At 49.4% G+C, this 26,802-nt stretch overlaps 2 protein-coding genes and 1 long non-coding RNA gene across 16 annotated transcripts; 1 reads left to right on the top strand and 2 right to left on the bottom strand.

Moving 5' to 3' along the window:
• Window positions 1–51: 51 nt before the first annotated feature.
• On the bottom strand, window positions 52–13,402 carry ADIPOR1 (adiponectin receptor 1). 7 transcript variants are annotated; one of them, XM_089902016.1, is made up of 8 exons: window positions 13,235–13,401; window positions 7,344–7,578; window positions 5,559–5,675; window positions 4,364–4,535; window positions 3,731–3,941; window positions 2,582–2,769; window positions 1,253–1,446; window positions 52–901 (listed from the first exon to the last, which is right to left on the bottom strand). In XM_089902016.1, exons 2-8 carry the CDS (start codon window positions 7,482–7,484, stop codon window positions 773–775), a joined length of 1,152 nt encoding a protein of 383 aa, XP_089758142.1. In that variant the 5' UTR covers window positions 7,485–7,578; window positions 13,235–13,401; the 3' UTR covers window positions 52–772. The 7 variants fall into 7 exon arrangements, with proteins under 7 accessions (XP_089758142.1, XP_022417708.2, XP_089758185.1 ...); XM_022562000.3 differs by having other exon boundaries at window positions 3,731–3,917; window positions 13,235–13,400; XM_089902059.1 differs by lacking the exon at window positions 13,235–13,401 and adding an exon at window positions 12,786–13,169.
• A 215-nt stretch (window positions 13,403–13,617) lies between these two features.
• On the top strand, window positions 13,618–23,411 carry LOC149750399 (uncharacterized). 2 transcript variants are annotated; one of them, XR_016390910.1, is made up of 3 exons: window positions 13,618–14,100; window positions 16,317–20,706; window positions 21,481–23,411. It is a non-coding gene; the product is annotated as an uncharacterized LOC149750399 (long non-coding RNA). The 2 variants fall into 2 exon arrangements; XR_016390915.1 differs by having other exon boundaries at window positions 13,618–14,135.
• Window positions 13,778–21,129, bottom strand: CYB5R1 (cytochrome b5 reductase 1). Of its 7 annotated transcripts, none has more exons than XM_022562022.3 (9): window positions 21,061–21,127; window positions 20,626–20,775; window positions 20,439–20,511; window positions 19,813–19,919; window positions 19,442–19,571; window positions 18,688–18,771; window positions 17,723–17,808; window positions 17,150–17,249; window positions 13,778–16,820 (listed from the first exon to the last, which is right to left on the bottom strand). In XM_022562022.3, the coding sequence occupies exons 1-9, from the start codon at window positions 21,073–21,075 to the stop codon at window positions 16,648–16,650; spliced, it is 918 nt and encodes a 305-aa protein (XP_022417730.2). In that variant the 5' UTR covers window positions 21,076–21,127; the 3' UTR covers window positions 13,778–16,647. The 7 variants fall into 7 exon arrangements, 5 of the variants coding, with proteins under 5 accessions (XP_022417730.2, XP_022417728.2, XP_089758607.1 ...); XM_022562020.3 differs by having other exon boundaries at window positions 20,998–21,118; XR_002643019.2 differs by having other exon boundaries at window positions 16,706–16,820; window positions 16,997–17,249; window positions 20,998–21,123.
• Window positions 23,412–26,802: the final 3,391 nt, after the last annotated feature.

Raw genomic sequence — 26,802 nt, 5'->3', positions numbered from 1 at the left:
TACTGGTTTTAATCCTTTGGACTTACGTGCAAATAGCTGAGACCACACATGTTAAATCTTTGAATGCCAAGTGTCTTCTGTACTCTTTTATTATCATCATAGTCTTTGCATCAAGATACATAGCAATGATAGCAGGTTTCTTTTTAAAGCTTAGTATTAAATATTAAATATCTTTCCCCACTTTAATTTTACATTACTCTGCCAAGAAAACATTAAAACTCAAGTTATTTGAAGCCTGGACACACTTCCATGATTAGCCGGCTGTGTAAAAGTTGGTGGCTTTGCTCTTCCTGCTGTGTGAGCAAGTCCAGGCCCTAGAAAGATGGACGAGGTTGTAACTGTTTCTCAAAAGTGTGCTACAAAAACGGATGGCCTGTTATAAGCCAGGTTACAAAGTCAAGACAGGGGTGAGGGAGGGACAGTTTCTTCCAGAAACAGAATTTCTGAAGAGTCCCAGTCCATCATTTTTCCCCAGAACGGTTGGAGGAGGGGTAAACTCTCAACATGAGCTTCAAAGCCCTGTCTCTGTGAGGGGACAGTAGTCGCCTTACCGAGGGGCGTGCGGCCACGTCTGCCCATCCCCACTGCTCTCAGTGAGGGAATGGAGAGTTTATTGCCCAGTGAGTGTGAAGTGGGCTGAAGCTCGGTTGGTTCTGAATTCTCTAAGAGGTTTCTTCTAGAAACAAGACAACTCAGACTCTTCCTCTCACTTCAGCAAAGAAGTTATTTTAAAAGCACTTGGGAAGTTCCTGCTGTGCCCTTGCGGGGCGGCTCAGAGGAGGGAGTCGTCAGTACAGCCCCCTTCCAGGCCGTATCGGAACTCCTGAAGGTTGGAGACCCCGTAGAAGTGGACGAAGGCGGCTGCCACCACCAGGACGTGGAAGATCTGATGAGACTGGAACTGCAGGGACACAAGAGAGGGGCCTCAGGGTGACGGCACGGAAGGCTGGAGGCAGTGGAGAAGGCACTCGCCTCTCCTCGTTCCTTCCTAAAGTTTTTTACATCATAAAAGTGATAGATTTGTTGGAGAAAAAAATTTTTAAGCCCTGTCAGGGATACGCCAAAATGTTACTATCGGTCACTCCCCCGCCCCCCCCCGCCATTCTCCCATCTACATGCATGGACATGCATGTAGGAACTCGTGTGCACCCCCAGACACTACCTGACCCATGTCTCTCACTGCCTCTGACTCCGAGCTCTACCTGTGGGCCGGTCTCACCACCACAGGCCCCACTGAAGTGTCGTTTCTTACCCATATGTCGAACTTTCCAGGGAAGAAGCGCTCAGGAATCCGCGCGGCATAAAGGCCGGCTCCGGTAATGTACATCACAGCCATGAGGAAGAACCAGCCCATCTGGCCCACCGTGGTGGCCTTGACAAAGCCCTCCGCGATTGTAAAGTGCATGGTGGGCACGACGCCGCTCAAGCCAAGCCCCAGGAACACCCCTGAACAAAGCAGACACAAGAGCGTCAGGCATGGAAACAGTACCGCTTGGAAGGCACTGCTGTCTCACTCTGATGAGCTACTTTCTGGTGAATAGTACATGTTTATTGGAAATTTAGCGCAAGATTGAGAACACTCAGCAGACACTTCTTTAACATTCAGAATGGGAAGAAGGCTGTGTAGATGCTGATATAGCTATTCCCTCCTAAGGAGCGCCAAGAACAAACGTCTCACATTCTCCACTATCCGTGAAGCAGCCGAGGCGACCATGTAGGTCAGAACTTCCTGATGGCTGCCTTGGGTACAGAACCGACATGGTGAGGCCTCAGGTAGTTTGCCAGCCAGGGAGGAGCAAGACAGGTTTCCCATTAAGGTCAGGACCCTGACCTCCTGAGGAGACAGAGAGACCCAGACTGGAAGTCGTCAGTGGCCACTGGACACAAAGTAAGTAAACGGACGGACAGAACGGGTGCCGGCTCAACACCACGGCCGTACACGCAACCGCAGGGCAGGGACTGCCTCTCCGTTTCTGCAGACGGCCTTGGTAAAGCATCAGTCTGGCCCATGGTCGGCACTTGATGAATACTTAATTATTTTAAATGAAGGTTAAAACACAGCAGGTGTTAAGTCTCAAGGGACCGAAGACTAGTGCTAATCGATGTGCTGCTGCGAGTAATACTTGAGTCTGGATGAGACAACAGGAAGATGCTTATGCTCACAGCCATCATGTTACTTGGTGACAGTGTTTATGCCCAAGGTATTTTACTTACCAAGCCAAGCCTTCCACTCCTTAGTAAAATAACTTTGGGTGGTTTAATTTTAGCCCCTTGGTTTGAGCTCAGCGACCCTCAGGTTACTAAAATGACTGCCTTGTACATTTTTTAACTTCCTCAAACCAAATATAAGAGCAGTCATTTCTATACTTGTAGCTCATTGACCAGGTTGGTAATTATCTGTCCTATTAACATTTTACTGAAATAGTGTGAAACCTGGGGGAGAACTGAGCTTTGAAAATGCACGCTGTTTTGAAAGTTCTAAACACAGATCAGTTCTAAACACAGGTCGGGGCCCAGGGTTGACCCCCTTGGGCTCAAGGTCCAAATACCTATGAGGTTTCCGCTCTGTCTTCCGACCCACCTGCTCTTGTCTGCCGGTGCTTAGGAGTGGCAAACCGGTCCCACTGGGCCACAATGATGGCAGAGATGCCCAGGACACAGACGCTGGAGAGGTAGATGAGCCGTGGCTGCGGGGAGCAGTAGAAGGAGTAATAGAGCCAGGGCACGAAGCTCCCCATGATGAGCAGGGCGATCCCTGAGTAGTCCAGCCTGAAAAAAGCCACAGAATGAGCGGAGCGGTGGGAGAAGTGAAGAGCTCCTAGGGCTTTCTGTTCTCCAGCGGCTCTCAGGCGTGACCGCCCCCAGCCCCTCCCTTCCCACACGATCTGTCCTATATCCTGAATCAAAACCCCATGAGGTCAAGCACTTCTATTTTGCAGTGGAAAAGTCTGAACTGTATCCCTTTCCCCTGGCTGTGAACAGCTACATCCCCCTCATGGATACTTAAATTCAGGAATTCCACCATATTCCAGCCAGTCTCCAGCTTCCACGCAGGAAGGGCTCTGAGTATTCCCCAGTTCTGAGAGGTTGAGTTCTAAAAACAAAACCCTTAAATTGGGAGTATTATTAAGGTGTTCTGTTTTAGTCGACTTCTTAAAGATAAAAATGTATTCTTGTTATTGGTGTTACTGAGAAAAACAAAATAACTCACCATCACCTCCAAAACCACCACCACCAACAACAAAAAAAGCAAACAAACAGAACTCCAGGCTCAGAACTGGGGAATAAGGAGAGCCTTCGAGGATGGACATCTGGGGCTTCCAGCAATATGTGGGCAGCAAAGATAAGCTTCACTGGACCGGTGGGTTGGAGCTTCAGCAGGATGGAGCACAGAAACTTTGCCACGCCCTGAACGGCTTGGGCCACCAGGAAGGTAGGACAGGACTGGGTACTCGGTCCGAGAGAGCAGCCCACTGGTACCCCAAGTTTCACAAAGGGCAGCACTGCACAGGGAGAAAATACACCCACAACTGGGCTCCATCTGTTGAGGAGGCTGCAGTGAAACTTCTCATGAAGGACTTAAGAGAAAAGTTTCCTGATCCTCTTATACCCGCAAAACAGAAAGCCCTTCCTCTGGCACATCAGGGAATCTTTAGGAGTTGCTGGAGTTTCCAGGACCCTGCCAGCACCTGGATCACAAGGTGTCCCTACGGACGTTCTTCTCACTTACTTGGAAAAGGTCCGAGAGACCTTCTCTGAGTGACAATAGACAGTGTGAAAGAGCCAGGAGAAGCTGAGGCAGAGCACCGCGCCCAGGAAGAACATCCCGAACACCACCTTCTCCTGAAGGGGGGCCATGAAGTACATGTTTGGTCTCAGCATGGTCAGGATTCCCAGAAAGAGAAACAGCACAAAACCTACAGGACAGAGAGAAAAGAGGCCTGAGGAAAAAGGGAACGTGTGATGATTTAAGCCAGCACTAAAGCTACAGGCTGAGCTGTGGGCACCGCAGTCGACAAGGTCCGGAGAAAACGGCACCCGTCACACAAACCCAGACAGAAAGAGCATCCTCTGAAATGCTGGCGTTTTGTTTCTACCGTGGGGACTGTGAAGTGGGAGGAGCTGCCTGCACCGGGGATGGTTCTGACCACAGAGGACGTCACCTCCTCCGCTTCTAGGCCCTCCCACCCCCGCCTTACAGACCAGCGGCGAAAGGCCCAGCAAGCTCACTGGTAGTTTAAAGGCACGATGCCAGCTGTCAAACTGTCACAACAACGTTGCTTTTCCTTCCCATGGACAAAGGCTGTACAAGTGCTGGCGTTTAAGGAGACAGAAAGTCCGATCCTCCACCCACACCACTCACCAAGCAGGTGGGTCCAGATGTTGCCGGTCTCCGTGTGGATGCGGAAGATGCTCTGGAAGCAGGCGCGGAAGGAGGGCATGGGCGGCCTGTGGCCGTGCAACAGGTAGTCGTTGTCCTGCAGCCAGTCGGGGAGCACGTCGTATGGGATGACCCTCCAGCGCCCCTCCCAGACCTGCAACCACACACTCTCTGAGCGGGGCCCCAAGGACGCGAGCCAACCCAAGGACAAGGGGTGAAGGAGAGCGTCAGCCTGGCTCCAGAGGGGCCCAGGGAACGGTGGGGCCAGCCTGAGGCCAGAGAAGCCAAGACACAGCACAAGCGAGGCCGCCCCAGGACCGACGGCTCGTGAATGGCTTTGTTCTGTGTCATGATAGTTCACCTGGATACGCTTAGGTAAGTAGATAAGTGTTTCTCAGTCTTTAAAGAGAATATGGCAGGACCTCCCTTCAGCTACTTGAGTTTTAAAATTCAGTAGATGTAGTGAATGAAAACAAGGAAATAGAAATTATATATATGGTTTCAAAAATATACATTTACCCCTCTGCCCTCTGCCCCCGGAGACTCTGGTGGCCGCCTGTCCATCCTTTCCCCCCTTTAGATACTACGTTCTCACTGGGTTGAGCCTATGACTTTTCAAAGCAGGGCTTCTTAACCTGGGACGTATGGACAATGGACAGTGTTGGAAATTTGGATGGAAAAAAATTTTTACTTTCAATCACTTCTAACTAAATTTAACATTTCCCTCAGTTGTAAGTGTGAGCAAGTCTAGTATTAGAATTTGTGACTCTGTCACCAATAGAAATCACAGATATTTTCATACACTAGTTTTGCAGATATCAAAATATTGTTTCTACTGATTACCACTTAGAAATGATAAATTCTAATAAAATACATTATAGCTTGTCATGCATAGCTAATGTATTAATAAAGGTGCTGTGTTACTATATCACATTCTAACATTTTGATGACTGCCAAAGGGACTGATAGCAAAAACAGGTAAGAACTCCTGTTTTAGAATATATTCTGAGCAACGCCAACAGAGTAGGCAGTAAAAATTTAGCCAGATTCCCCTTGATTTACTTCACCGTAAAGGAAAGCAAGCCCACGCACAGGAGCAAAAGCTCTTCCCCCCAGAGCGTGCCCGCCAGGTGCGGGGAGCCCAGGTGAGCCTTCCCTCCCCCTTCCAGGACAGGACCTTGTACACAAACTCCTCCATCTTCTCCATGGCATGGTGGGCTTGCAGGGGCAGCGTCAGCACCCGCACCTCCTCCTCCTCTTCCTGAGGCACTGCGCGTGCCCGCTCTTCTTCGGCCTGCAGGAATGAAGGAAACACACACACACCCCAAGAGTTCCCTAGTCCAGAGTGAGCGATCCAGAGAAACCCCAACTCACTGCTCTCTGCCCAGCCTCTCTCCCACACACCGGCCTTGTGGCCTTTTCTCCTACGGCATGACAGTGCACGAGTTTACAACTCTGTAAATGCTGGAGCGAAAGCCCAACGCAGCACATGGGGGACAGACGGATGGAGACTGGCACCCGAGGCACACAGGACTAGCGCACCAGGCCTACATGCTCTGCAAGTCCCAAGAGCCCACCCTTATCGCTAACACAGCGGTTCTGAACTTGCCCCATTTTCCCGAATATTTCTCTATTCCAGATCACTGAATGCTCAAAAGAATGAAAAAGACGGAGTTTCAGAGATTCCCCTAACAATTTAAATCTGTGCAGTTCTCTGTTCACTGGCTCTGGGGATGCCACGGCGACTGAAACTCTGCATCCACAGCAGCTCCCAGGAGAAGCAGGGCCTCAGAACTGGTTCCGCGAAGAAGCTGCAGGCCCTCCTGAGCTGCACAGAAGTCTGACACACAGTGTGCAGCCCGACAGCCCTCGCCTCCCAAGGAGAGGCTCCGGGCCGTGTGTGGACAGCAGCTCCTCCTCCCGGCTGTTCTTTCCCCTGTGATGCTTCCTCTTAGATTTCGCGACACAGACTGATGCAGACCCCTCTCCCCCTCCGTATCGGAGTCCTCGGTTTCACTCAGGGTGGCAATGCTACTGCAATTTTGCTCAGGCAAAATGAAAAGACCACACCGATGTGCATGAAGCACTGCCAGGTGCTTTCAGGAAGGGTGGGCCCTGCTCCCCCAGCCCCGCCCCTCGGTGACACAGTAAGAATGAGATGGAAGAGCAGGACAGGTGCCTCCTGGGTGCAGCGTCCATACCAGCCTGTGGCGGCTACTTCCAAGAACTCTCTCTCTACGAGAGAGACTTCTACCTTGTCAAAGCTACACGTTGGCTTTTTTAAAACATCTTTATTGGAGTATAACTGCTTTACACTGTTGTGTTAGCTTCTGCTGTATAACAAAGTGAATCAGCTATACATATACATACATCCCCATATCTCCTCCCTCTTGCATCTCCCTACCACCCTCCCTATCCCACCTCTTTAGGTGGTCACAAAGCACCGAGCTGATCTCCCTGTGCTATGCGGCTGCTTCCTACTAGCTTTCTATTTTACATTTGGTAGTGTATATATGTCCAAGCCACTCTCTCACTTCGTCTCAGCTTCCCCTTCCCCCTCTCGGTGTCCTCAAGTCCATTCTCTACGTCTGCGTCTTTATTCCTGTCCTGCCCCTAGGTTCTTCAGAACCATTTCTTTTAGGTTCCATATATATGTGTTAGCATACGGTATTTGTTTTTCTCTTTCTAGCTTACTTCACTCGCTACAGGGGTTTTTGTTTGTTCATTATACGAAGCCCAGCCTAATCTTGCCTGACTGCTTCCTTACTTCAACCACAGACAGGCACTGGCCACTTGCAGGATTTCAGGTCTTGTGCTAAGCACTGGGGTATAAGCAACCGCTTAGTGGGAAAAACAGATAAAAAGAGCTACACTGCAGCGTGATGAGGACTGGGGTAGGGAGAGTCCCTTTGGGAGACCAACAGGCCTAAGGGGAGAGGCGGGCCCTGGGGGGACAACTTACTTTGGTTGGGCTGGCGACACCCCGCTTGCCCTGCTCCTCTAGCAGGGGGCCCAGCTCAGCCAGCTCCACCGTGTCCGCCTCCCTGTTCCCGGCAGGAGCCCCACTGCCCTGGGCCACCACAGGTCCTTTGTGAGAAGACATCTGGCTGGTACCTCAATGCTCTGCGGCTTCAGCTTGGGGAAAGGGTGGGGTCTCTCGGCCCCAGGGGGCAGAGAGTTCCTTGTGATGGAAGACACTGAAAGCAAACACAAACACCAAACACGAAGGGTGTCGACAATTTATTCCTCTTACATCTCATTTCTACGAGGCAATACACAGGGACTAAGACACAGCCCCTGGACTCACAGCCCCTCCAGTCCTAGAGGCCAGTTAAGTGCTTTTGTTCTCCTCTTAACTATCACCCTTTACTTGGAACCTCACTAATCTTAAAGATAAGGCTGAAAACCTAGTTGCTTGCCTCCAAAGGATTTGTTTTTTGCACCAAACAGTCACCACAGAAGAACAGCTACCCACCCGCAAGTCCCTCCCACGTGCACGGAGTGGAGTTTAGCCCACCAGCCCCAGAGCTAGTCTGCCCTACAAAGTCCCGGCCCTGAGACTCAGGAGGCAGACGAGGAGGCCGACACCTGCTGTGACTGCTGCGAGGCCCCCGGCTTAGACATGAGCTAACTGCAGACTGAACTCGGTGGGCCTTACCTACGAATGCTGACACGTGTGCCTCGCACACAAAAGGAACTCGGCTGTGGGCTAGGTGCCCAGTGGTTAGTTTCTCTGCCAGGTCTACTACTTCTCTTATAGGATCACAGCCCGGGTTCGACACCTGGACAGCAAGCTTTCCACACAGCCGCCCCTCACAGCAGCAATAACTTGCCTGGATGCGGGAGGCTGAAGGCAGGAGGCAGTCCAGCCTTGCCCTCTGCCACCAAACAACTGGCTCAGCGAGTTGTCCCAGTAGCCATAGCTGATGACCTACGCCCCACTCAGACGAGTTTTTCAGAGACCTGAGACAGGCACATAGGTCCTGTAAGGAAGTAGTCTTTAATCAGGTCCCAGGGAGATGAAGGCGTATGGAAAGGAGGGGAAAGGTGCCCCAAGATTTCCAGCCCCGCAACAAAGGTGTTTCCTGCTCGCAGCAGGAGGAGCCAGAATATCCACATTTTCTTGCACTGGGGTCACCTGAGCCCCAAAAAGCACAGGGCAGTGCAAAGAGGGCCAGGCAACACCTGCACTCGGGGCGAGCTGCATGACGGGGAGGAAACGGAAGCTCGGGCAACCCACACCTTTCCTACGGGCAGTCAGCACAGCCCTGCGCACCGTGTCCGTCCCCGGTGGCTGTTCACAGACATCCACCTTTGGCATCTTGTACCAGTTCTTTGTTTACCCAACAGTGATCTCAATTCCTTCTCAGGGATTATCATGCAATATATGCAGTCAGGTGAGGGCAATCCTCAAGTTTGAAAACAGTCATGCTACGCTCAACACACAAGCACAGCTGAAAGCTACTGGCAGAGCTGGTTCAAGAGAACAGACGCCCATAACTCAGTGCACGCAGACCTGTCTTCGGTGTCAACACACAGGCAGTTCCTCTTCCTCCAAATGTGCAAGACTCTGACAAGAGAGATGCCAGCCCATAGTCATAGCCAACAACTGAGCCCAAGGAGAACAGGAAATTGGAGGCCTCTGAAACCTCAAGAGATAGGCAACCCACGTAAGCAGAAACATTGGGAAATCTTTCTCAATAAGCTGACCACAAAACATATTTCCTCAAAGTGAAGTACTACTGAATAAACAGCTTAAATAAGAAATAATTTATACTGGGGCAAAAACATAAATAACTTTGGGCATCTTGGAGAAGTCTGAAAAGGAGAATATACTCAGCTATTCTAGAATACTGCTGCCAGTATTTGAGGGGTGGCCACTAAGGCTTAAGCCAGATATATAGATACAGATATTCTCGGGTTCTGGGATACAACACTACATGGATCACAAATTTATACATATCCCTGATTTTGGTCAGAACACGTATTTCAAAATGAATGAATGAATGAATGAATGAGGCAGCATTCCAGCAAGAAGCATACGACCTATTAGCTTCTGTTGCTAGCTAGGGGTTTATGGACTTGTGCTTGTAGGGCTTCCTCCTGTCCCTCTCCCCAGAGTAAGCCAACACATTCACTGAATACTTAACAAATGTATTTAGGGCCAGCACCCTAAGGCACTTTAAGGTACTGTGCAAAATACAAAGTTGAACAAGTTAAGTCATTGTCTTGGAAGAGCCTGTAATCAGATGGCATACGGTAATCTGTGATATGTACAAAACCAGTGATACAACTGCACTGCTCCAGGAGGACAGTGGACGGAGAACCCCTAAACGAGGATGGCCACACACTAAGTTCAGTTACTTTGAGTGCTGTCATGTCACCACAGTGAGCAAAGTCCACTGTCCAGCTGGGTCTTCTAAACTGTAACAACACAGGGACAGGAAAGGGAGAGAGAGGGGTCGGAGGTGTGGCAAGAAAGAAAAGCCAATGATGAATGCTAGGACCTGAAAATATCACTTGACAGCGTGGGTCACTCACGAACAGCTGGGAATTACTGCAAGCAAGCGTTTCAGTTTCTACTATATACCACCAGCCTCCGCCCCTAAAGTGTTAAGACTGACTCTGGGAACCTCAGGAGAGCCGAAGGTACTTCAGCTTTCTACTAGCTTTCCTATCCTTACCTATTTTAGAGGAAACACATTTTCCCTCAAACTCGCCACACCCAATATAGCAATTATAATTGGGCCAGACTGCACTGAGTGCATTTTTGATGGGATTTCTTCAATTCACGCTGATAAATCTTTACCACTAAGCTTTCCAGCTGGATAACCCTATGACACTAGAGAATAAAGCTGTGGAGGCGGGGAGGCGCTTGTGCTCCTATAAATAAGATCATCTGGTGCCAAACTAGGGAAAGGACTGATTCTTAACTGCCAGCATTTACTGGTGAGTTTATTTCCCTCACACTTTTGGAGACATTTATTTTGTGAACCAGTTCCCAAGTTTTCCAGGCTATAGCACACTCCTTCCCTGGAGTCAAAGGCACAAAACTTCTTCTAGGAGTTTTTAATCTGGGGTCCCTGGGCGCTCAGAGGTTCCATGGGTAAGCTCCATCTTAGGCCTACATGACTCACATTGTTCTAAAGCAAGGCTAGCCTAGCAGTAAAGACAAAGAACACAGCCATCTTCTCCTCTATCTGCTCTCTTTCTTAGGGAAGGTGCTTTCATAGCACTGCTGGGGGGTAAATGAGTCATGGCAAAGGCTTATGTTTGAAAACTATCAAATTGCAGTAAGGGAGCCTCAGCTTTCCTATTTGATCACAGTGTCACTGACTTAGAGTCTGCAGCGAAAAATCACAACGTAGCTTTCTTTGTAGCTCTTCTCCAGATAAAGCTATCCCAACAGAAGGGGTCTTTTTTTTTGATCCCACAGACAGGTAAGCTTTTCAAATGCCATGACAAAAAGAAAAAAAGTAAAGTATACAGGAATATGAAGGCGTTTCGTACCAGTCCTTGTTTTTAATACCTGGCTTTTAAGTAAATTACACATATATGGCCACTATAGTTACACATTATAGTGATAACTTTATACTGTGAAAGCCCCGATGAAACAAAAGCAAACTAGGTGCACGTCTAAAAGCCAATCACTTGGAATCAGTTTGCCTAGAGGGCACTTTCAAGGATCTCTTCAATCCAAGATAGCTAAAACTTTATGAACATTAATCACGTCCCCAACATTTCTGAGCGGGAAAAGGGAATCAACTTTGAGTACAGTGAGAGTAACAAAGTCCAGCGGGTGCCATGAGGGACAAATGGACATTAAGGACAAAATGTAACAACTTTGATGAGTACCAGCACCAGAAAATACCCCATCAGTATTAATAAAGCTTCTGGATTTAAAGATGACTGTTTAGTTCACCAGCATGATCACAAGTAGATGGGACAGGAGACTGTAGCAAGTGCGTTAAAGACTTTCCGTGTGGCTTTATAGCAAAGGAGTCAAGGAGGTTTCTTAGGGAAAAATAGAGAAAAAACTTTCGGGCCGAGAACGAAGTGCAAATATCTTTTATCCATCTGCGAATACCATTGATTATACACAACACGCATGGCACTGTCAGGCTACAGAGAAGGCAAAGAGACCAGTTAGTGGCTTCGCATGGCTGCTGGCCTCTATTTTAGGAGGAGGCAGTAACTTCTGTTTTCTACTAAAACCACTACAAGGCTAAATGCCATAAAGTGCTGGAGGAATTCAGAAGAAAAGTTCAATTTTAGTTGGAATAATCAGGAAAGGTATGGTGGAAGATTTTAAGAAAGGATCTTGATAGGTAAAGATGCAATCCAGGCATTCCAGAAGGGTAGTGCTATGAACCTAGGCAGGCTTGAAAGAACAAAGTCCCCAGGGCAGTGAATAATCCACCTTCCATAAGGAAGTCTTGGAAAGGTAAAATGAGGCCAGACTTAAGAAACTGGAGACAGCCTAATAGCCTACCTACGGTGGTGCACTTTATCCATTAGCAATGGGGAGCCTACTGGGTTAAGGCTGCGCCCTTGTCTGAGTTTCCTTCCTAGTTGCAGGCAAAGTGTTTGCTTAAAATTTCTGTTTATCCCCTGGGGATCATGTAATTTCTTGGCCACTGAGCATGGAATGCTTTCAGATTCTACTCAGAAGTTAGGTATAGTTTTGTGGAGGTCTAACCCTAAGACGTTGCTCACAGGGAACAAGATTGATTCCCCAAGTATCAACCACTATAAGGTAACACAGAAGTTACTCCTGGGATAAAGAAACTTAGTGGCTGCAAGCTGGGAACTATTACCCTGACGCTGCAACCTGTTTGACACCACCCTGCCTAAGTTCCTAGTACTGTATGGATGCTACAAAACCTAAGGAACAACAGTTGCTCCATCACCGGTGACACAACCTCTATAAAGAGAGAAAAGCTGGAGACAGACCCCACGATCACTTCATTTCAGAAAAGAACCAGCCATTATAGCGTTTGCTTGAGTTAAGTCAGTGGCCTATATAGTCCCTGCTGTGTTTTCTAGCCTTTCTTCTACATACTGGGGGGAAACTGGTTAATCCAGCTAAGTACTTAGTAAGCCTCCTGTTGCTCCTCTGACACCTGAAACTATGTAAATGAAATTCGCCTTGTCAGTTTCCCTTTCGCCAATGTAGCACCAGAAACCGAGGAGAAACATACCTATTTTCTTCAAATTCGAAGGCTTGACCAAAAATCTCAAACATAGGATGGCATCAATGAGAGATTTCTGAGGGAATGAAATTTCGTTTTTCCCTAACGTACTTTAGATTTTGCTCACATTGCAGCTTTTGGGACTACCTTAAACAAAGGCAAATTGTCCACCAACGTCCCCTTCTCCCCCATCAAGGTGGGCGCACACTCACGGTCTAGGAACCTTGGAGCTCCTCAGGCCACCAAAGGCGGGTACTCCCCGCCGAGAGGCGGTTCCGCGACCCAGGCCTGCAGCCCCTCCGCGCTGGCCTCGCGCAGCGTTGGGACCAGGCTCAGCTCCGGCCTGGCGGGCCCGAGTCGGAGCCCAAATCCGGACGTCTCACCCCGACGACTGGGAGGCACGGCAGCCACCCCGGCTGTTGGCAGCGGGGGACGCGGCGCGCACGGGAGGGGCCACGAACGTGGACACCTGACGCGGAGTGGCCGGAGGCGCGGCCGGCTTCGGGCGGGGGTCTCGGGGCCCTCGGAGCCCTCGGGACGCCCGGGCAAGCCGGCTCCACGGCTGCCGCCTCAGGCCCACGCCGAGGCTCCCGGGGGGGCCTCGCGCTCCGGTCGACCCCCGCCCTCCCACCCGCTCGCCGCGGAGCCCCGGGAAACTTACGGCAGGCGGCGGACTCTGCTCGGGGCCGCGGACTCTGCTCAGGGCCGCGGACCCCGCGCTACATCCCGAGGCGCTGGAGACGGCCTGTGGCCGAGCGGCCCGAATCTTCTGCGCCCTCCCCGCGCCGGAAGGGGCGCGCAACCGCACGGCGTCACCTCCGTGGGAGCGTCACGTCCTCACGTGCGCTCCGCCCCCTTGGCCTCAGCGAGGCCCAATCACAGGCCGGCTTCTCAGCCCTGCCCCGAGCGGGACCCGCCCCTCCATCTGGCCCCGCTCCCTCCAGCCCGACAATCTTTCCTCAGTCCCAATCACAGGCCCGCTCCCTCGGCCCCGCCTCCCCATCGCGGGTCCCCGCCCCTCCTGACGGCCCCCGCCCCCTCCGCGGCTCGGCGGTGCCTCAAGTCCCAATCGCAGGTCCTCTCCCCTCGGCCCCGCCTCCTGCTCTCGGGCCCCGCCCCTCGCTCTGCTCCAATCATAAAACCCCCTCTCAAGGCCTTGCGGGGACCACGCCCCCAAGTTGCAAACTAGGGCGCGTGATGGGGATGGAATTTCAGGGAATTAGACCGAACCCTGCGAAGGAATGCCGAATTTCCTACCCTGCACCTTGTCCTCTAGGATGGGCACTTCTTAATTTCTCTTTTTCAACCTCATGGCTCCTCCCTCCCTTCCGTAAATATTTACTGAGCGCCAGTCGTGTGCGAGGCACGAGGCAGGCAGGCTCCTGGTTAGAAACAGCGCGGCGGCGCTGGCTGGTCTTCCTGGGGACTCCCTGCTCCGCCCCGGGCTCCCGCTGCGGCCAGAGGGGGACCGCGGGGTGCTGCAGCCCTCGCCTGGGCGACTGACACTTCTCACTTCTCCCAAGGCTGGTACGTGACCAGTCTATTCTAGATGCAGAGAGAAGGTACTTTAGTATGATCCTGTATGGATGCTTCAGGGCAGTGGGATTAATTCTGGTGCTGGTTAAAAGCGTAGCAGGCTCTGGAGTCACACAGACCCAGGCGTCTGTCCCTGGCCAGACTCTCACCTTGAGCACGTTACCGAACGCTCCACATCATAAGTACCTCGTCTGAAAAACAGAAATAAAATAGTGCTGTTTCACGGGCTCTTTGTCAGGATTGAGATAATTTATGCAGGCTCTTAGTTTGATGCTTGGCAAATCGTAAATGCTTCACAAACCTTAGCTATTATGTGCTGCCCGCTGTATAAAACCCTCAGAAACGTGTGCTGTCCACAGGACTGAGTGTTCTCAGCATGGCGTTACCAGGCTCTTACCTGCTCCCAGGCCTCGTCTTCCTCCACTTTCCCTCTGGCATTTGGGCCTCAATGAACTTGCCTGGTTCTCCAAATGTGAACTTCTCTTCTGCTTCTCAGGCTTTTGCACATGCTGGTCTTTCTGTTGGATTGCTCATGCCCCCATTCTCTGCCAAAGGATCCAAGCAACTTACAATTCCCAGTTCTAGGTTTGGCTTTGGATTGAGACAATCCTAGCTTCATATTCAGGCTCTGCCAGCCACTGACCAGCTGTATGACCTTCTGCATATCCTTAATCTCAGACTCACAGGATTATAATAAGGATTCAATTACATAATGATCATTTAGCACAGCGCCTGCTACGAGGCTGTTAACTAAAAAACTTTTTTTCTTCTCTTCCTCGTTCTCAGAATCTTTTCCAAACCCTTCCCATCTGCACCTTGTATCTCTTCTATAGTATTAACCACACTGTGTTGTAATTATTTATCGCTGTCTTACTCCAGACGATGAGTTGTTTGGGGTCTAAGAACAGTCTTGGTCATGGTTGAATCCTCAGGACCTAGCACAGTGCTTGGCATGTGGCAGGTCCTTAATGTTTGTATATTGAGTGGATAAGGCAGGAACCCGTGCGAGACAAGGAATGAGCTTCTGTGTAGGAAATTCTCTTTGCTGGGCTGCTTCACTGTGTGAGCCCAACAACCCTAGGCAAGATTTTCCTTTTTGGAGGTGAGGTAGCCGAGTGTGTCTCACAAAGCCCAGTACACACACACACCAGCTGATCCAGACATGTCTGATGGAATACCAGTAACACAATTTAGTGACGGTTCTACCCTGGGGAGCATCCACAAGCCTTTCTTCCAGGGGCCCCAGGGGAAGCAGTATACAGTTCCATGCAGAAAAACAATGCCGACCTTCCTCCTGACCTGATGCATTGTTCTGTTCCAGTGTGACTAAGAGAAGATCTGAAGAGGTGGCCCTGGTGTGACGCTGGGAGGGAGTGGACTGGGCCAGGCTGTTGGAGCAGGAGAAGGGCGGTCAGGACAGATGTACCTGGGGGCCAACTCTGTCCAGGCACCAACCAGTCTGGCTAGGGCTGGTGGTGTCAGGTTACTTTTTAAAGGACAAGGCTTCTCTTCCAAATAGAAAGACAATACTTTGACTTATTTGCCAGGTACCCTGAAGGATAAATGCAGTGAAGAAAGGGCCAAGAGAAGGAAGGAGGGAAGGAGTGGCCAAACCAAGGACCACTGTGAGGGGTACCTGGGATCCAAAAGCTTCCCTCTCACTTGTATTCTCCTTCCTCCACCTTAAAAGTCCTCCAGGGAGAAGCTGAGCTTCTGGCTCTGCAGAGACAGCTGCTAAGATGAGGGTGGAGTTTGGCGGCAGCTCACATTTCAGCACAGGGTACAACCGCTCAAAGGTTCTTTGGAAGACCCGGGGGAAATTCTGTGCTGGGAAACCCTTCCTCCCAAGATTCTCAGGCATGAAAAGCCTTGGAAAAAAGGACCCCAGACACAACCACCGCTTTGGTAGAACACAAGGGCCTTAGCCCCATTTATTTGCATAAGCCAGAGGTTTCTGCCACAGTAACAGTCTTAGATCGTGGGGAGCCCTTTCCCTCCAGCCTCGGCAGGGGCAGAGGGAGACAGACACACAAACACGTCTTTCAGATCCCTTTCTCTGAGGTCTGAAGAGACCATCTCCTCCTCTCCTGTTGCCTCTAACAGATTAGCTTTCTAAGTCTGCACCCCCCACCGCACACAGAGTCTGCTATGGGTTAAGCACCAAATGTTAAATCAAACCCATTAAACAGGTTGCTCTTTAACCACAGACACAAAGAAGAGTGTGATGCCACGAAGGAACTGGCCAGTCTTGGAACAAATGTACATGCTCCCTTCTTTCTGACCCGTGGAAGAGTCTGCTCCTTGAGCCTGACCTGGATGTTTCATCACAGGGAGACTGGGGAGCCTTCCAGGGGATGACTCGGCTTTGGCCCTCTTCCACGGCTCTAAGGATGTTGTTCCCGCAGGGACCATCCAGATTCCAGCTCCGGAGAAAGACAAAAAGGCTGACACTGTCGGGAAGGGCATCTAGGGCTTATAGCATTTGAGGGCTGACTGGGGGCAAGTGCCGGCAGCGGGACCAGGGAAGTGAGGGGATGCTCAGTAGGTAAATCGCATCCTTTGCGAGTAGCCCAGTTTGTCCAAGTTGGGATGGCAGGCCAGCTGCACCATCGGGGGTGGCCCACAGAGCAGCAGCAGCACATCCTCCCCTGGGGCGGGCAGGTGCTCCTGGATCATGTCGGCAGACACAAAGCCCTTGCTGTAGGCCCAATCTGCATGGGGAGAGGAGAGAATGACACTCCAGATCCATGCTGGCAGTGGCGTGCAGTGCGGGGCCGGGGTGGGGTGGTGGCAGTCCAGAAAGGCTCCTGAGAGGGTACAGAGCTGTAGCGGCAGGTGGACGGGTCTACTCAGCCTGCTTCAGCGGCACGGCCAGCCCTGCACCCACCCGGTAAACAGGAACCGCGGGGAAGAGTCCAGGAGACCACTGTGTCCATGAGCTCAGAGTTTGGCAGTGTCGGGCAGGGTCGGTTTCACTGAAACCAGAAACCACAGATGGGCGAGGCCCTGATTTGGGGATGTCCAGAAATGGGGAGGGTACCTTCTGGGGGGTGATCCAGAGTGAACCAGAGCGTAAAGTGGTCGGGGTGTCGGGCCTGCAGCTCCTCTAAGTCCTCCCGTAAGATTATGTCCTTTTCAGTCTGAAATGAAGAGGAGAAGCAAAGTCTTTAGGAACCTTCTCAGGTTCCTAAGCACAACAACATAAAGTTCTCTGCTGTAACAACTTTCCAACCAGGAAAGAAAAAGAAAACTGAAGTTCTAGGGAATAAGCAAGGGTTTTAGGGAGTTAGGATGAGGGGAGGCAGAGTGGAACAGCCTTTATTTACACAGTATGAAGGAATAAAGACAGAATATTTAACAAAGGAGACTCAAGGAGCAAGTTTCTATACTCAGGACTAGACTCCTTAAATGTTTTCTTTTTTTCTTTCCTTGCGGGCCAGGGAGGGAATGTGGCTCAGTGCTCTGTCCTCCTTATTGTGGAAGAGGACCCTCTACCCGCAGGGAGGCCTTGGCCAGAGGCTGAGCCAGGCACTGGGCTAGTTTTGCCCGTTGGTACCATACCTCTCCCCACACAGTAACTCTGAAGTCCCAGGACTGAGAAAAGCAACGCAACCTGGTTGGCAAAAAGCAGAAAGCACTGGGTTGGATCTTCTGGGTCTTTCAGGATGGCCTGGATCAGCTGCAGCATTGGGGTGATTCCTGCACACAGATGCCCCACGGTGAGATGCGGTGGCCACCCTCCCCATCCCTGCTCCTTAGCTGCCCAGCCCTTTCCTCCTAATTCTACTCACTCACCCCTTCACTCTGTTTTCCTTTGTATCCTAATTCTCTACACTCCCCCTGTGTCTTCACAGCACCTACATTTCTAGACAGATAGGCCCTGAACCCCAAACTCACTAAAATTCATATCTGGTAGGTGAATTGTGGTCACGCGCTCAAAATTCACATAAATTCATATTGCTGAAATCCTTCTAAGGAACCAATCCAAGACTCTCTGGAAGTCCCTTGGAGGCTAAGGCTCCAGTATCACAGATGACTGCAAGTACCTACTGATGCAATGCTGAGATGCCTGGAGCCCTGGACATGCAGGTTAAGTGCACGTGCTTTGGAACTGAGCAGAGCTACACACTAACCCTGCCTCTACCCATGTGGAAACGATTCAACCTCTCTGAACCTCTGTGTTCCCATCCGTAAAATGGGAAGGCTTGTACCTATGTCATAGACACATAAAGAGTCCAGCAGAGTGTCTAACGCAGGGAAATGTCCAATGTTAATTTTCTATCTTCTCCACTGTCCTATTCTTAGCTGCTTCTCTGTTCTCACCTAAAATTTATTAGATTCATTCCATCTGAGGTCTCGGGAGAGCCCACATGATTTGTTTCTCTCATTCTGTCAGTTAAAATAGATTTTGGAGGGTTTCTACCTGATTATGATTTTGTTTTGCAGCAACTGGGGAGCTCTAGGCATTGCTGGGGATGCCCTGATTAAATTTGGCCATGATTACCAAACCTTCTGAGCGTCACCTGGAAGCTGCCACGGCAACAGTCACAATGGTGGGAGGGAGCAGGGGACAAGAACCTGTGCCACCGGCAATCATTCCCAGTTTCCTGGCCACTCGCGGTTCTGGTGGAGACTTCTTGTTGGGCTGAATGCTAAACATCCCTGAGAAGTCGAGTGGAGAGAGGGGTGAAAGAACAGTCAATTCAGGGAACTAAGTAAACAAATGCAAAATCGAAAATACGTCCCAGGCCAGTTCTGCAGCTGCTGTGGAATCTGATCCTGGAGCTTAGGTGTTGAGCCAGCCCTGACAACAAGACACTTCAGGGGCAATGGGGCCAGGACTGTCTGTCCCATATTGTGAGCTACGAGTCAGTTTAGGAACACACAGTGAGTCACAAGCTGACTCCCACAGAGGGTCACTCCCTGCTCAGGGCGACAGGCATGAGGCCAGGTGTGAATCTATTTTCCCAAGTGGCACAGAGCAGCTCCCAGGCTTGCTAATGCACCCAGCTGTTCCCACTGGAAGGGCTGAACGTAATCTCTGGCCCTCTGCATAGCTCGGCCTGAGGGGCGGCTCTCTGAGGGAGAGAAAGAGAGGCCCGCGTTTGCATTAGTCATCTCCAGGGCTGTCACAGTGGGTGAATTCATGTGGATGGAGAACGGATCCCTGTGTCAAGAGGGGCTGAGGAACACGCCTTTCTATAACGTCAGGGCTGTGTTTACAGGAGGGGCAGCTGGCCCTTACCCATGTGCACACACACACATGGACACACAGAACCACACCGTGTGGAGAGGACGCCGGGCACCAGAGACGTGGGAGCTAGGCCATTACCTTTCCCAGCGTAAGTGAGCAACCCACTTGGCCCCCGAAACTCCACCACGTCCCCAGCCTTCAGGCTATCCAGGTACTGAGACATCTTTCCCCCCTCAGGAAATTTGGGGTGCACACCCTTCAGGTAGACCTGATAAGACAGAATGGAAAGTGCTTTGTTTGGAATGTCCCTGGTTTCTGAGCCCCCTGTTGACTGAACCTGCCTGAAGCAGGGCAGGGATGACACACATGCTCTCTCTTCCCATTCCACATACTTTCTTCATGTCCACAAAAGACACGCATCTCCTCCTATCAGACACATCTTGGAAGTTTCTACAGATCCCAGAGGGAGGAGGATAAGGGGCTCCTGGGGCTCCTTCCAACCTTCTTACCTTGATGACAAGATCCACATAGCCTTGGTCCTCATCGCTGGTGACAGGAGTGTACGGCCTGATGACCAGGCTGCCATCGATCCGGGCAGAGAGGTAGACATGTTTGCCTGGGGACCACGTGCAGAGCTACATAAGGGCTCCTGTGGAGGTGCTGCATTCCTGTTACCTTTCAAAATAATCTGGGAGGTTTGAGAGGACAGAAGCGTCTTGCTCCGTGCTGGGGTCCCAGCGAGCAACCAAGCAGGAAGGATTCACCCCTTTGAGCCCCCAGCTGGATCTCTCATAAACTCCCCTCTGCTGAGATTCTTATCAATGACTGCCCAGGACCTTAGCAGTGAGTTGAGGGTCTGGGCAATGGGGAAAAGATTAGTGCTTGCTCAGCGGGGATATAAGCAAATCCTGCAGGAAGGAGGGAGGACTGCTGAGAGTTGAAGATGTCTGGGGGCACAGAAGCCACACCCTAGAGTGGCCCAGGGCACCTCACAGCCTGGAGGATATGCAGCCTGGTGGGGAAAGGGTGATGGGGTGGGGAGGCACAAGACTGAAGCAGCGCGTTTCAGGAGACCCCAGAAGGGGGCTCACCCTATTAGAATACCAGGGAAAGGAGCCCGCGCCGCAGTTCTTACCCACAGGCAGCCCCAGAACGTGGTGGGCGGTGGGCAGGGCAAAGCGGAACCTCTTGGTATTGTGGTTCACGGTCTGGAGGATGGATGACAAGCGTCTCACCAGGCAGGTCTGGTGTCGCCAACTCCCTGGGGCATCCCAACCACAGCCGAGCGGAACTCCGGTCCCCTCCGCTACTCCACAACTCACTGTCTTGTCTAGCAGTCGCAGCAGGTACTTCTCATTGGGGTCCAGGAGCGTGATCCGCGGCCGGCGGGACCTCCGCACCAGGTAGGAGCCCAGAGCCAGGCCGAGCAGAGTCAGCAGCCCCACCCCCAGGGAGGCCAGCAGGACTGGGCTCTGCGGGCAGAGGGGGCAGCGTGACCGTCGCGCCGGGGAAGAGCCCAGGGCGTGGGCGGTGACGGGCCCCTACGACCTGCCCCCCGGGTGGCGACCCCGAACTCCAGCGCAGGAGCAAGCCGAGCTCAGGGGGCAGCCTGGGTGGGGTCCCCAGCGCGAGCGTGCGGTACCGAGACCCCGGCATCCGGGGCGGGGTCGGCGGTGAGAGCCCCTGGTCCGGACCTGAGTGCCGGGAACCAGAAGGGGCGGAGATCCCTGGTACGGGATACGGAGCGAGGGTCTCACCGGCTGCAACCCCATCTTCTAGAGCCGCGTCCTCCACCTCGCAGCCAGCGCCCAGATCCCACAATGCGCCGCGGGGCGGGCAGGAGGCGGGGCATGGAGGGGCGGGGCGGGGCGGGGCGGGGCCGGTGGGGGCGGAGTCACTCCGCGCCCCACCTCTTTCCTCCGGACTCGGCTCCCAGGTACTCCTACAAGGAGGGGCTGCACCTCCAGACCCTCCTCCCCAGCCTTCTGTTCCTGCTACTAAGACCACTTGGCGTCGAACAGGGAGGGAGTCCTGTCAAACGTAGAACCACACCAAGCTGGAACTGGAAATCTCCAAGTCTGCAAATTGCTTAGCAGGGAGGAATCTGGCGTTCAGAGAGAGACAGGCTCAAAGTAGAGCAGGAGGGCCTGAAACTGATCATTGTGTTGTCACGTTAGTTCTTCAAAGGGGAGACTTTCAACCAGAGGATTCACAGGCTGGCCAAGTCTCCTCGGGAATGACAGTGGCATCTTCATTTCCTGCTTCCGTGACTGGTTTTGCTCACATGGCCAGGCCCTCATGCCATCAGGCTCATTCAGGAGCTCCTTTTGGGTCCCGATCAAGCTTCTCATCTGGATCTGGGTTCTCCAGCCCCCGGGGCCAAAGACCTGGCTTTGGGGGCAGACTGGACTGAATCAGAACCTGGACGACTTCCTCAACTTCTTTCTGATTCCTGTCTACAGATAGATAAGTGCTATGAGACATGTAATGTGCTTAACATGTGGCCTGTCATAGAACAAAACACTCAACAGATACCAGCTGCTACAATGACTCTCTGCAGACAGTGACGATGCCCGGCTAGAGATTCGAGCTGAGCCCTGCTGGCAGCAGAGGCGGGGGACAGGAGGAGACGGTAACAGGTGCTGAGGGCCAGGAGCCACACATCGGCCGAGATGCCCATTCCCTCTCATACCCAGTTCCCAGCCTGGTTGACGTTTGCTCTTTTTTTTTTTGCGGTACGCGGGCCCTTCACTGTTGTGGCCTCTCCCGTTGCGGAGCACAGGCTCCGGAAGCGCAGGCTCAGCGGCCATGGCTCACGGGCCCAGCCGCTCCGCGGCATGTGGGATCTTCCCGGACCGGGGCACGAACCTGTGTCTCCTGCATCGGCAGGCGGACTCTCTACCACTGCGCCACCAAGGAAACCCTGACGTTTGCTCTTGATTTCTCCTGAGGCCTCTCTCCCTAGCCTGTAGATGCCCGTCTTCTTCTCACTGTGCATTCACATGGTCTTCGCTCTGTGTGTGTCTGAGTTGGCAACCTTTGGGTCAGATGGTAAATATTTTGGTGGCATACGGCCTGTGTAACAATTATTCTGCTTTGCTGTTGTAGCATGAAAGCAGCCACAGATAATACGTAAATGGATAAAAGTTACTACGTTCTAATAAAATTTTACTTACAAAAACAGGTAGTAGATCCTCATCCAGGATTGCCAAAATCCCTCAAATAAGCTGATACGCAACCCCTTACAGACCCACAGAAAAGTACTCAGAGACTGTTCTGGGAGGCCGTCCAGACTCTCCAGTCTGGATTTGGACACAGAGAGACACCCCCAAGTGACCCAAAGGACACTGCTTAGGTGACGAGCACTGACCTCCAGCCTACCCAACAGAGAAGTCACCTGATTCCTGCCCAGGCCTGCACGTGGCCCCATCCGCCACCATCCAGCCATGTTCCAGGACAGCTCAGAATGGTCTTCACCAGACTGGACAATGCGTGATGAAGCTCCAGGCTCAGAAGAGCCCCCTAATTCCAGCCTCCTGAGACAACCACCCTTCTCAGTCATGTATACGTCTAAGAAAGATAAAAATTCCCATGTTCCATGCATTTTGTGTTGACCAGTAAAATGAAAGCAAAGTCTTAGGGTGAGGTTTCCGTTTAAAAATTCCAAAAAGAGCTTTTTCAGCTGACAAAAACCTTTTTTGCATTGGCCTGGTAACTCTTCTTCACCTTGTTATTTTGCTATGGCTCTCAATCAGACGCTATGTATATATTTGTTCAGCTGTTCTAGTTGTCTTCACTGAGAAGTCTCAAATTACCTAGATTGCTACTATAAAAAAACTTTTATGTACGACTTGAAGAGATCTTCAAGACACAACCATTAAATGAAAACACTCAGGTTTCAATACAGTAGATTCACTACAAAATTATTAATTAATGCAAAAAAAATCTACACATTTCTGTTCAGTGTAATTACAAATAAAGAAACTACAGAAGATTCTGTTACTGGTGGTTTGTCTGATTATGAGCCCTGTAAAAACTCTCCTGATTAAAACAACTATATATGTGACTCTGAAGGACATTGATTGTCTCTGTGTCCCATTGATTTTTCTCTTAGGTGACTTTCTTCTCGGCTTCTCCTTTGAGCAAAGTGACTGTAGGGAGAAACTTCCACAGTAGGTAAGACTTGGGTTTTGGCCTCAAATAATGTGGAGGTGACTCTTAGTTTTGCCTCTTTTAGGAATTTATATAAATGGGATCGTACAGTACGTGGTCTTTTGTATCTAGCTTGTTTTTTGCGTTATGTTTGTGAGATTTATCCGTATTGTTGTGAGAGTAATTTATTCATTTTCATTGCTGAGTGCTGTTCCGTTGTATGATTAGATCAAATTTATTTACCCGGTCTACTACTGACGTTCGTTTGGGTTGCCTCCAATTTGTGACCATTACAAATAATGCTCCTGTATACACTGTCGTACATGTCTCCTGGGGCACAGGTACTTGAATGAGTGTTTACCTAGGAATGGGATTGCCCCGTCGTCAGGTGCATGATATTTGACGCACTGGATTCTGCAAACAGTTTCCTAAAGTGATTGGGCCGGTTTGCACTTCCACCAGTAGTGATGAGAGAAGTCTTGCTTTTCCACATCAGAAGTTGACAGATATTTTCTGTAAAGGGCCAGACAGTGAATAGTCTAGATTTTGTGAACTATACAGCCTCTGTGGCTGCTATTCAACTCTGGCCTTGCAGCATGAAAGCGGTCCTAGACAATGTATAGACAGGTGATCATGGCTGTGCTCCGATACAGCTGTGTTTGCAAAGCAGTTGGTGGACTGTGTTTGGTCCATGGGCCATGGTTTACCAATCCTTGTTCTCTGATACATCCTTTCCAACATGCGGCACTTCAGTCTTTTTAGTTTTAGCCATTTAAATTTTTATTCGCTGTTCCCTGAGGAGAAATGAGATGAGCTCCTTTTGAAACACTTCTTCTTTTGCAAAGTTCCTTGTTGAAGTTTTTGGCCCACTGGGTTGCCTGCCTTTTTCTCATTCATCTGTACTAGTTCTTTATACATTTCTGGGTGGACGTTCCTTGTTCTATGTACTACAATACTCCTCCCACTGCGTGGCTTGCCATTTCTTTCTCTTCATGATGTTTCTTCATATGCCATTAAATTCAGCCTATATTGAAGATTTCTTTCCTTATATTTTCATTGCTTTTTGTTTCTTCTAGTTTACTAAATTCTTATGATGGATGCTTACCTTTTTGATTTTTAGTCTTGTTTATTTTATAATTTATAGTCTCACTTATTTTCACTTAAGCCTAAAAATTTCCTTCAAGAACAGGATTAACTGCATGACCCAACTTTTCCTATTAGTAATTCCATTATGGTTCAGTTCTAAATATTTTCTAACTTCCGTTACTATTTTTCTTTAGCTTATGAATTATTTAGAAATATGTGTGTATGTTAAAAAATATGGGTTTAAAAATCTTTCTTTTTATCATTAATTTAGAAAACAGGTAGGTTAGAAGCTAATTGTATTGTTGTCAGTGAACTTGGGGTGTCACTTCAATTCTTCGGGACTTGTTGAGATGCTTCCCGGTCAATTTTCATGTATGTTCCATGTATGCCTTTAAAAAAATTATAAAGGATGCAATGTTCTATACGTGCCCATTGGATCAAGCTGGTTGATTGTATTCCAACCTTACTAATTTTGTTTTTTGGCTGGGGAGAGTATTGTAGATCTATCAGTTACTGAGATATGTTAGAATCTCCCACTACGATGGTGAATTTAGCAATTTCTCCTTGGGTGTTTTGTTAATACTAATTTTGTCTCCTTGAGGTAAAGTCTACAGTTAAATACATTGTTTTAGCTCCCTAATAAGGTTCATGTTTCATCAAACAACCCCTAAGATATCTCGATCTTCTTTATCTCTGGTGATGCTTCTTTTTTTCTCCCCCTTAATGTCTGTCTTGTCAGATATCATTTATTTTAGTTGTATTAGCCAGGTATATCTTTTTTCCATGCTGTTTCTTCCAGCTTTTCTGTTATTAGGTTATCTGTTTTCTGTTATTAGGTTATCTCTATTAGGTTATCTCTTTTCTGTTATTAGGTTATCTCTCTATTAGGTTTTCTGTTATCTCTTATAAATAGGAAAAGCTGTATATTTTTTTAAATTAAGACAATCTTTTTTAGCTAATGAGTTTGGTTCATTTTCATCTATCAGGTAATATTTATATTTATGAATTTATGCTATTACATCAAGTATCTTCTACTTTTCTTTTTTCTCCCTCTCTTTTTGCCTTTCAGGAGACCTGGTTGAATTTTTCTTTTCTTTCTCATTACTTTTTTTTTTTTTCTCTCCCTCTCTCTGGTTTTGGCAGTAAACACTCTTTCTAGCCTTTGGAGTTATCCTAGAAATTTAACGTGAATATTTTAACCTAATATTTGAAGTTAATACAATAATGATTTTTTTTTCTTCTGGTTCTCACTATGGTGTCTTATTTCCTTGTGTGTTTTGTGATTTTTTTTTTTTTTTTTTTACTATGAGCTTCTATTCTTTAGAACTTTGTGAGGATTCTTTGAGTCCTAAATGCATCAAAAGATTTGTATTTGACTTTTCCGGGCATCTTGACGGAAATTACCAACTTGAGTAGTGGCCAATTGAAAATATTATCTTGGCTGGAGATTTTTGAGATCACCTCGTAGTGTTGATTCAGGTGGCTGCAAATCTACACAAGGGACAGCTTGTATTTGGGAATATCAGGGGAGGTATTTTCCCCTCTAGTAGATTTTGTTTCTGTCCCGTTCAGTGGTGTGTATTTTTCCCTAGTTCTCTCTGTTGAATGTGCAGCCCTTGCTGTTGCGTCTTTACGTGGTTGTCTCCCGTATCTTGAAATCCTAGGTTATCCTGACCTTTTCCCGTCCCTTGCACCCTGCTCAGCCCAGTGTCACAGGCACTTGACTAATTCCCTCAGGACAAAAGCCAGTTTCAGGCCTTATTTACCTATCTGGAGTCCTAGTTTTGTTTAATTTTTTGGTCTCTGAGAATTTCTCATATTGTTTTCATTCCAGTGATACACATAACAACGGCTTTTAAGTGTTACGTGTAGCATATTTAGTTGTTTTAATCAGGAGAGTTTTTATAGGGTTCATAGTCAGACAAACCACCAGTAACAGAATCTTCTGTAGTTTCTTTATTTGTAATTACACTGAACAGAAATGTGTAGATTTTCTTTTGCATTAATTAATAATTTTGTAATGAATCTACTGTATTGAAGCCTGAGTGTTTTCATTTAATGGTTGTGTCTTGAAGATCTCTTCAAGTCGTACATAAAAGTTTTTTTATAATAGCAATCTAGGTAATTTGAAACTTCTCAGTGAAGACAACTAGAACAGCTGAACAAAATATACATAGCGTCTGATTGAGAGCCATAGCAAAATAATAAGGTAAAGAATTACCAGGCCAATGCAAAAAAGGTTTTTGTCAGCTGAAAAAGCT

Source organism: Delphinapterus leucas, chromosome 1 (genome assembly GCF_059928025.1).
Source record: "Delphinapterus leucas isolate spDelLeu-1000000601 "Yukka" chromosome 1, BTC_Dleu_Yukka2, whole genome shotgun sequence".
NCBI classification, from domain to species: Eukaryota; Metazoa; Chordata; class Mammalia; order Artiodactyla; family Monodontidae; genus Delphinapterus; species Delphinapterus leucas.
Note: the sequence above shows the minus strand (reverse complement) of the source record. Positions and strands in the feature narration are given on the sequence as shown.

What these genes read in the sequence shown, in the direction of transcription:
- ADIPOR1 (XM_089902016.1), bottom strand. Translation starts at nt 7,484, where the DNA reads ATGTCTTCTCACAAAGGACCTGTGGTGGCCCAGGGCAGTGGGGCTCCT. An exon ending in CATCTGGACCCACCTGCTTG is followed by an intron (nt 3,942 to 4,363) that starts GTGAGTGGTGTG and finishes CTTTTTCCTCAG; the next exon opens with GCCTCTTTTCTCTCTGTCCT. An exon ending in CTGGAAAGTTCGACATATGG is followed by an intron (nt 902 to 1,252) that starts GTAAGAAACGAC and finishes GTGTCCCTGCAG; the next exon opens with TTCCAGTCTCATCAGATCTT.
- CYB5R1 (XM_022562020.3), bottom strand. Translation starts at nt 21,075, where the DNA reads ATGGGGTTGCAGCCGGTGAGACCCTCGCTCCGTATCCCGTACCAGGGA. An exon ending in TGCGACTGCTAGACAAGACA is followed by an intron (nt 20,512 to 20,625) that starts GTGAGTTGTGGA and finishes TCCATCCTCCAG; the next exon opens with ACCGTGAACCACAATACCAA. An exon ending in AATGATTGCCGGTGGCACAG is followed by an intron (nt 17,809 to 18,687) that starts GTTCTTGTCCCC and finishes ATCTGTGTGCAG; the next exon opens with GAATCACCCCAATGCTGCAG.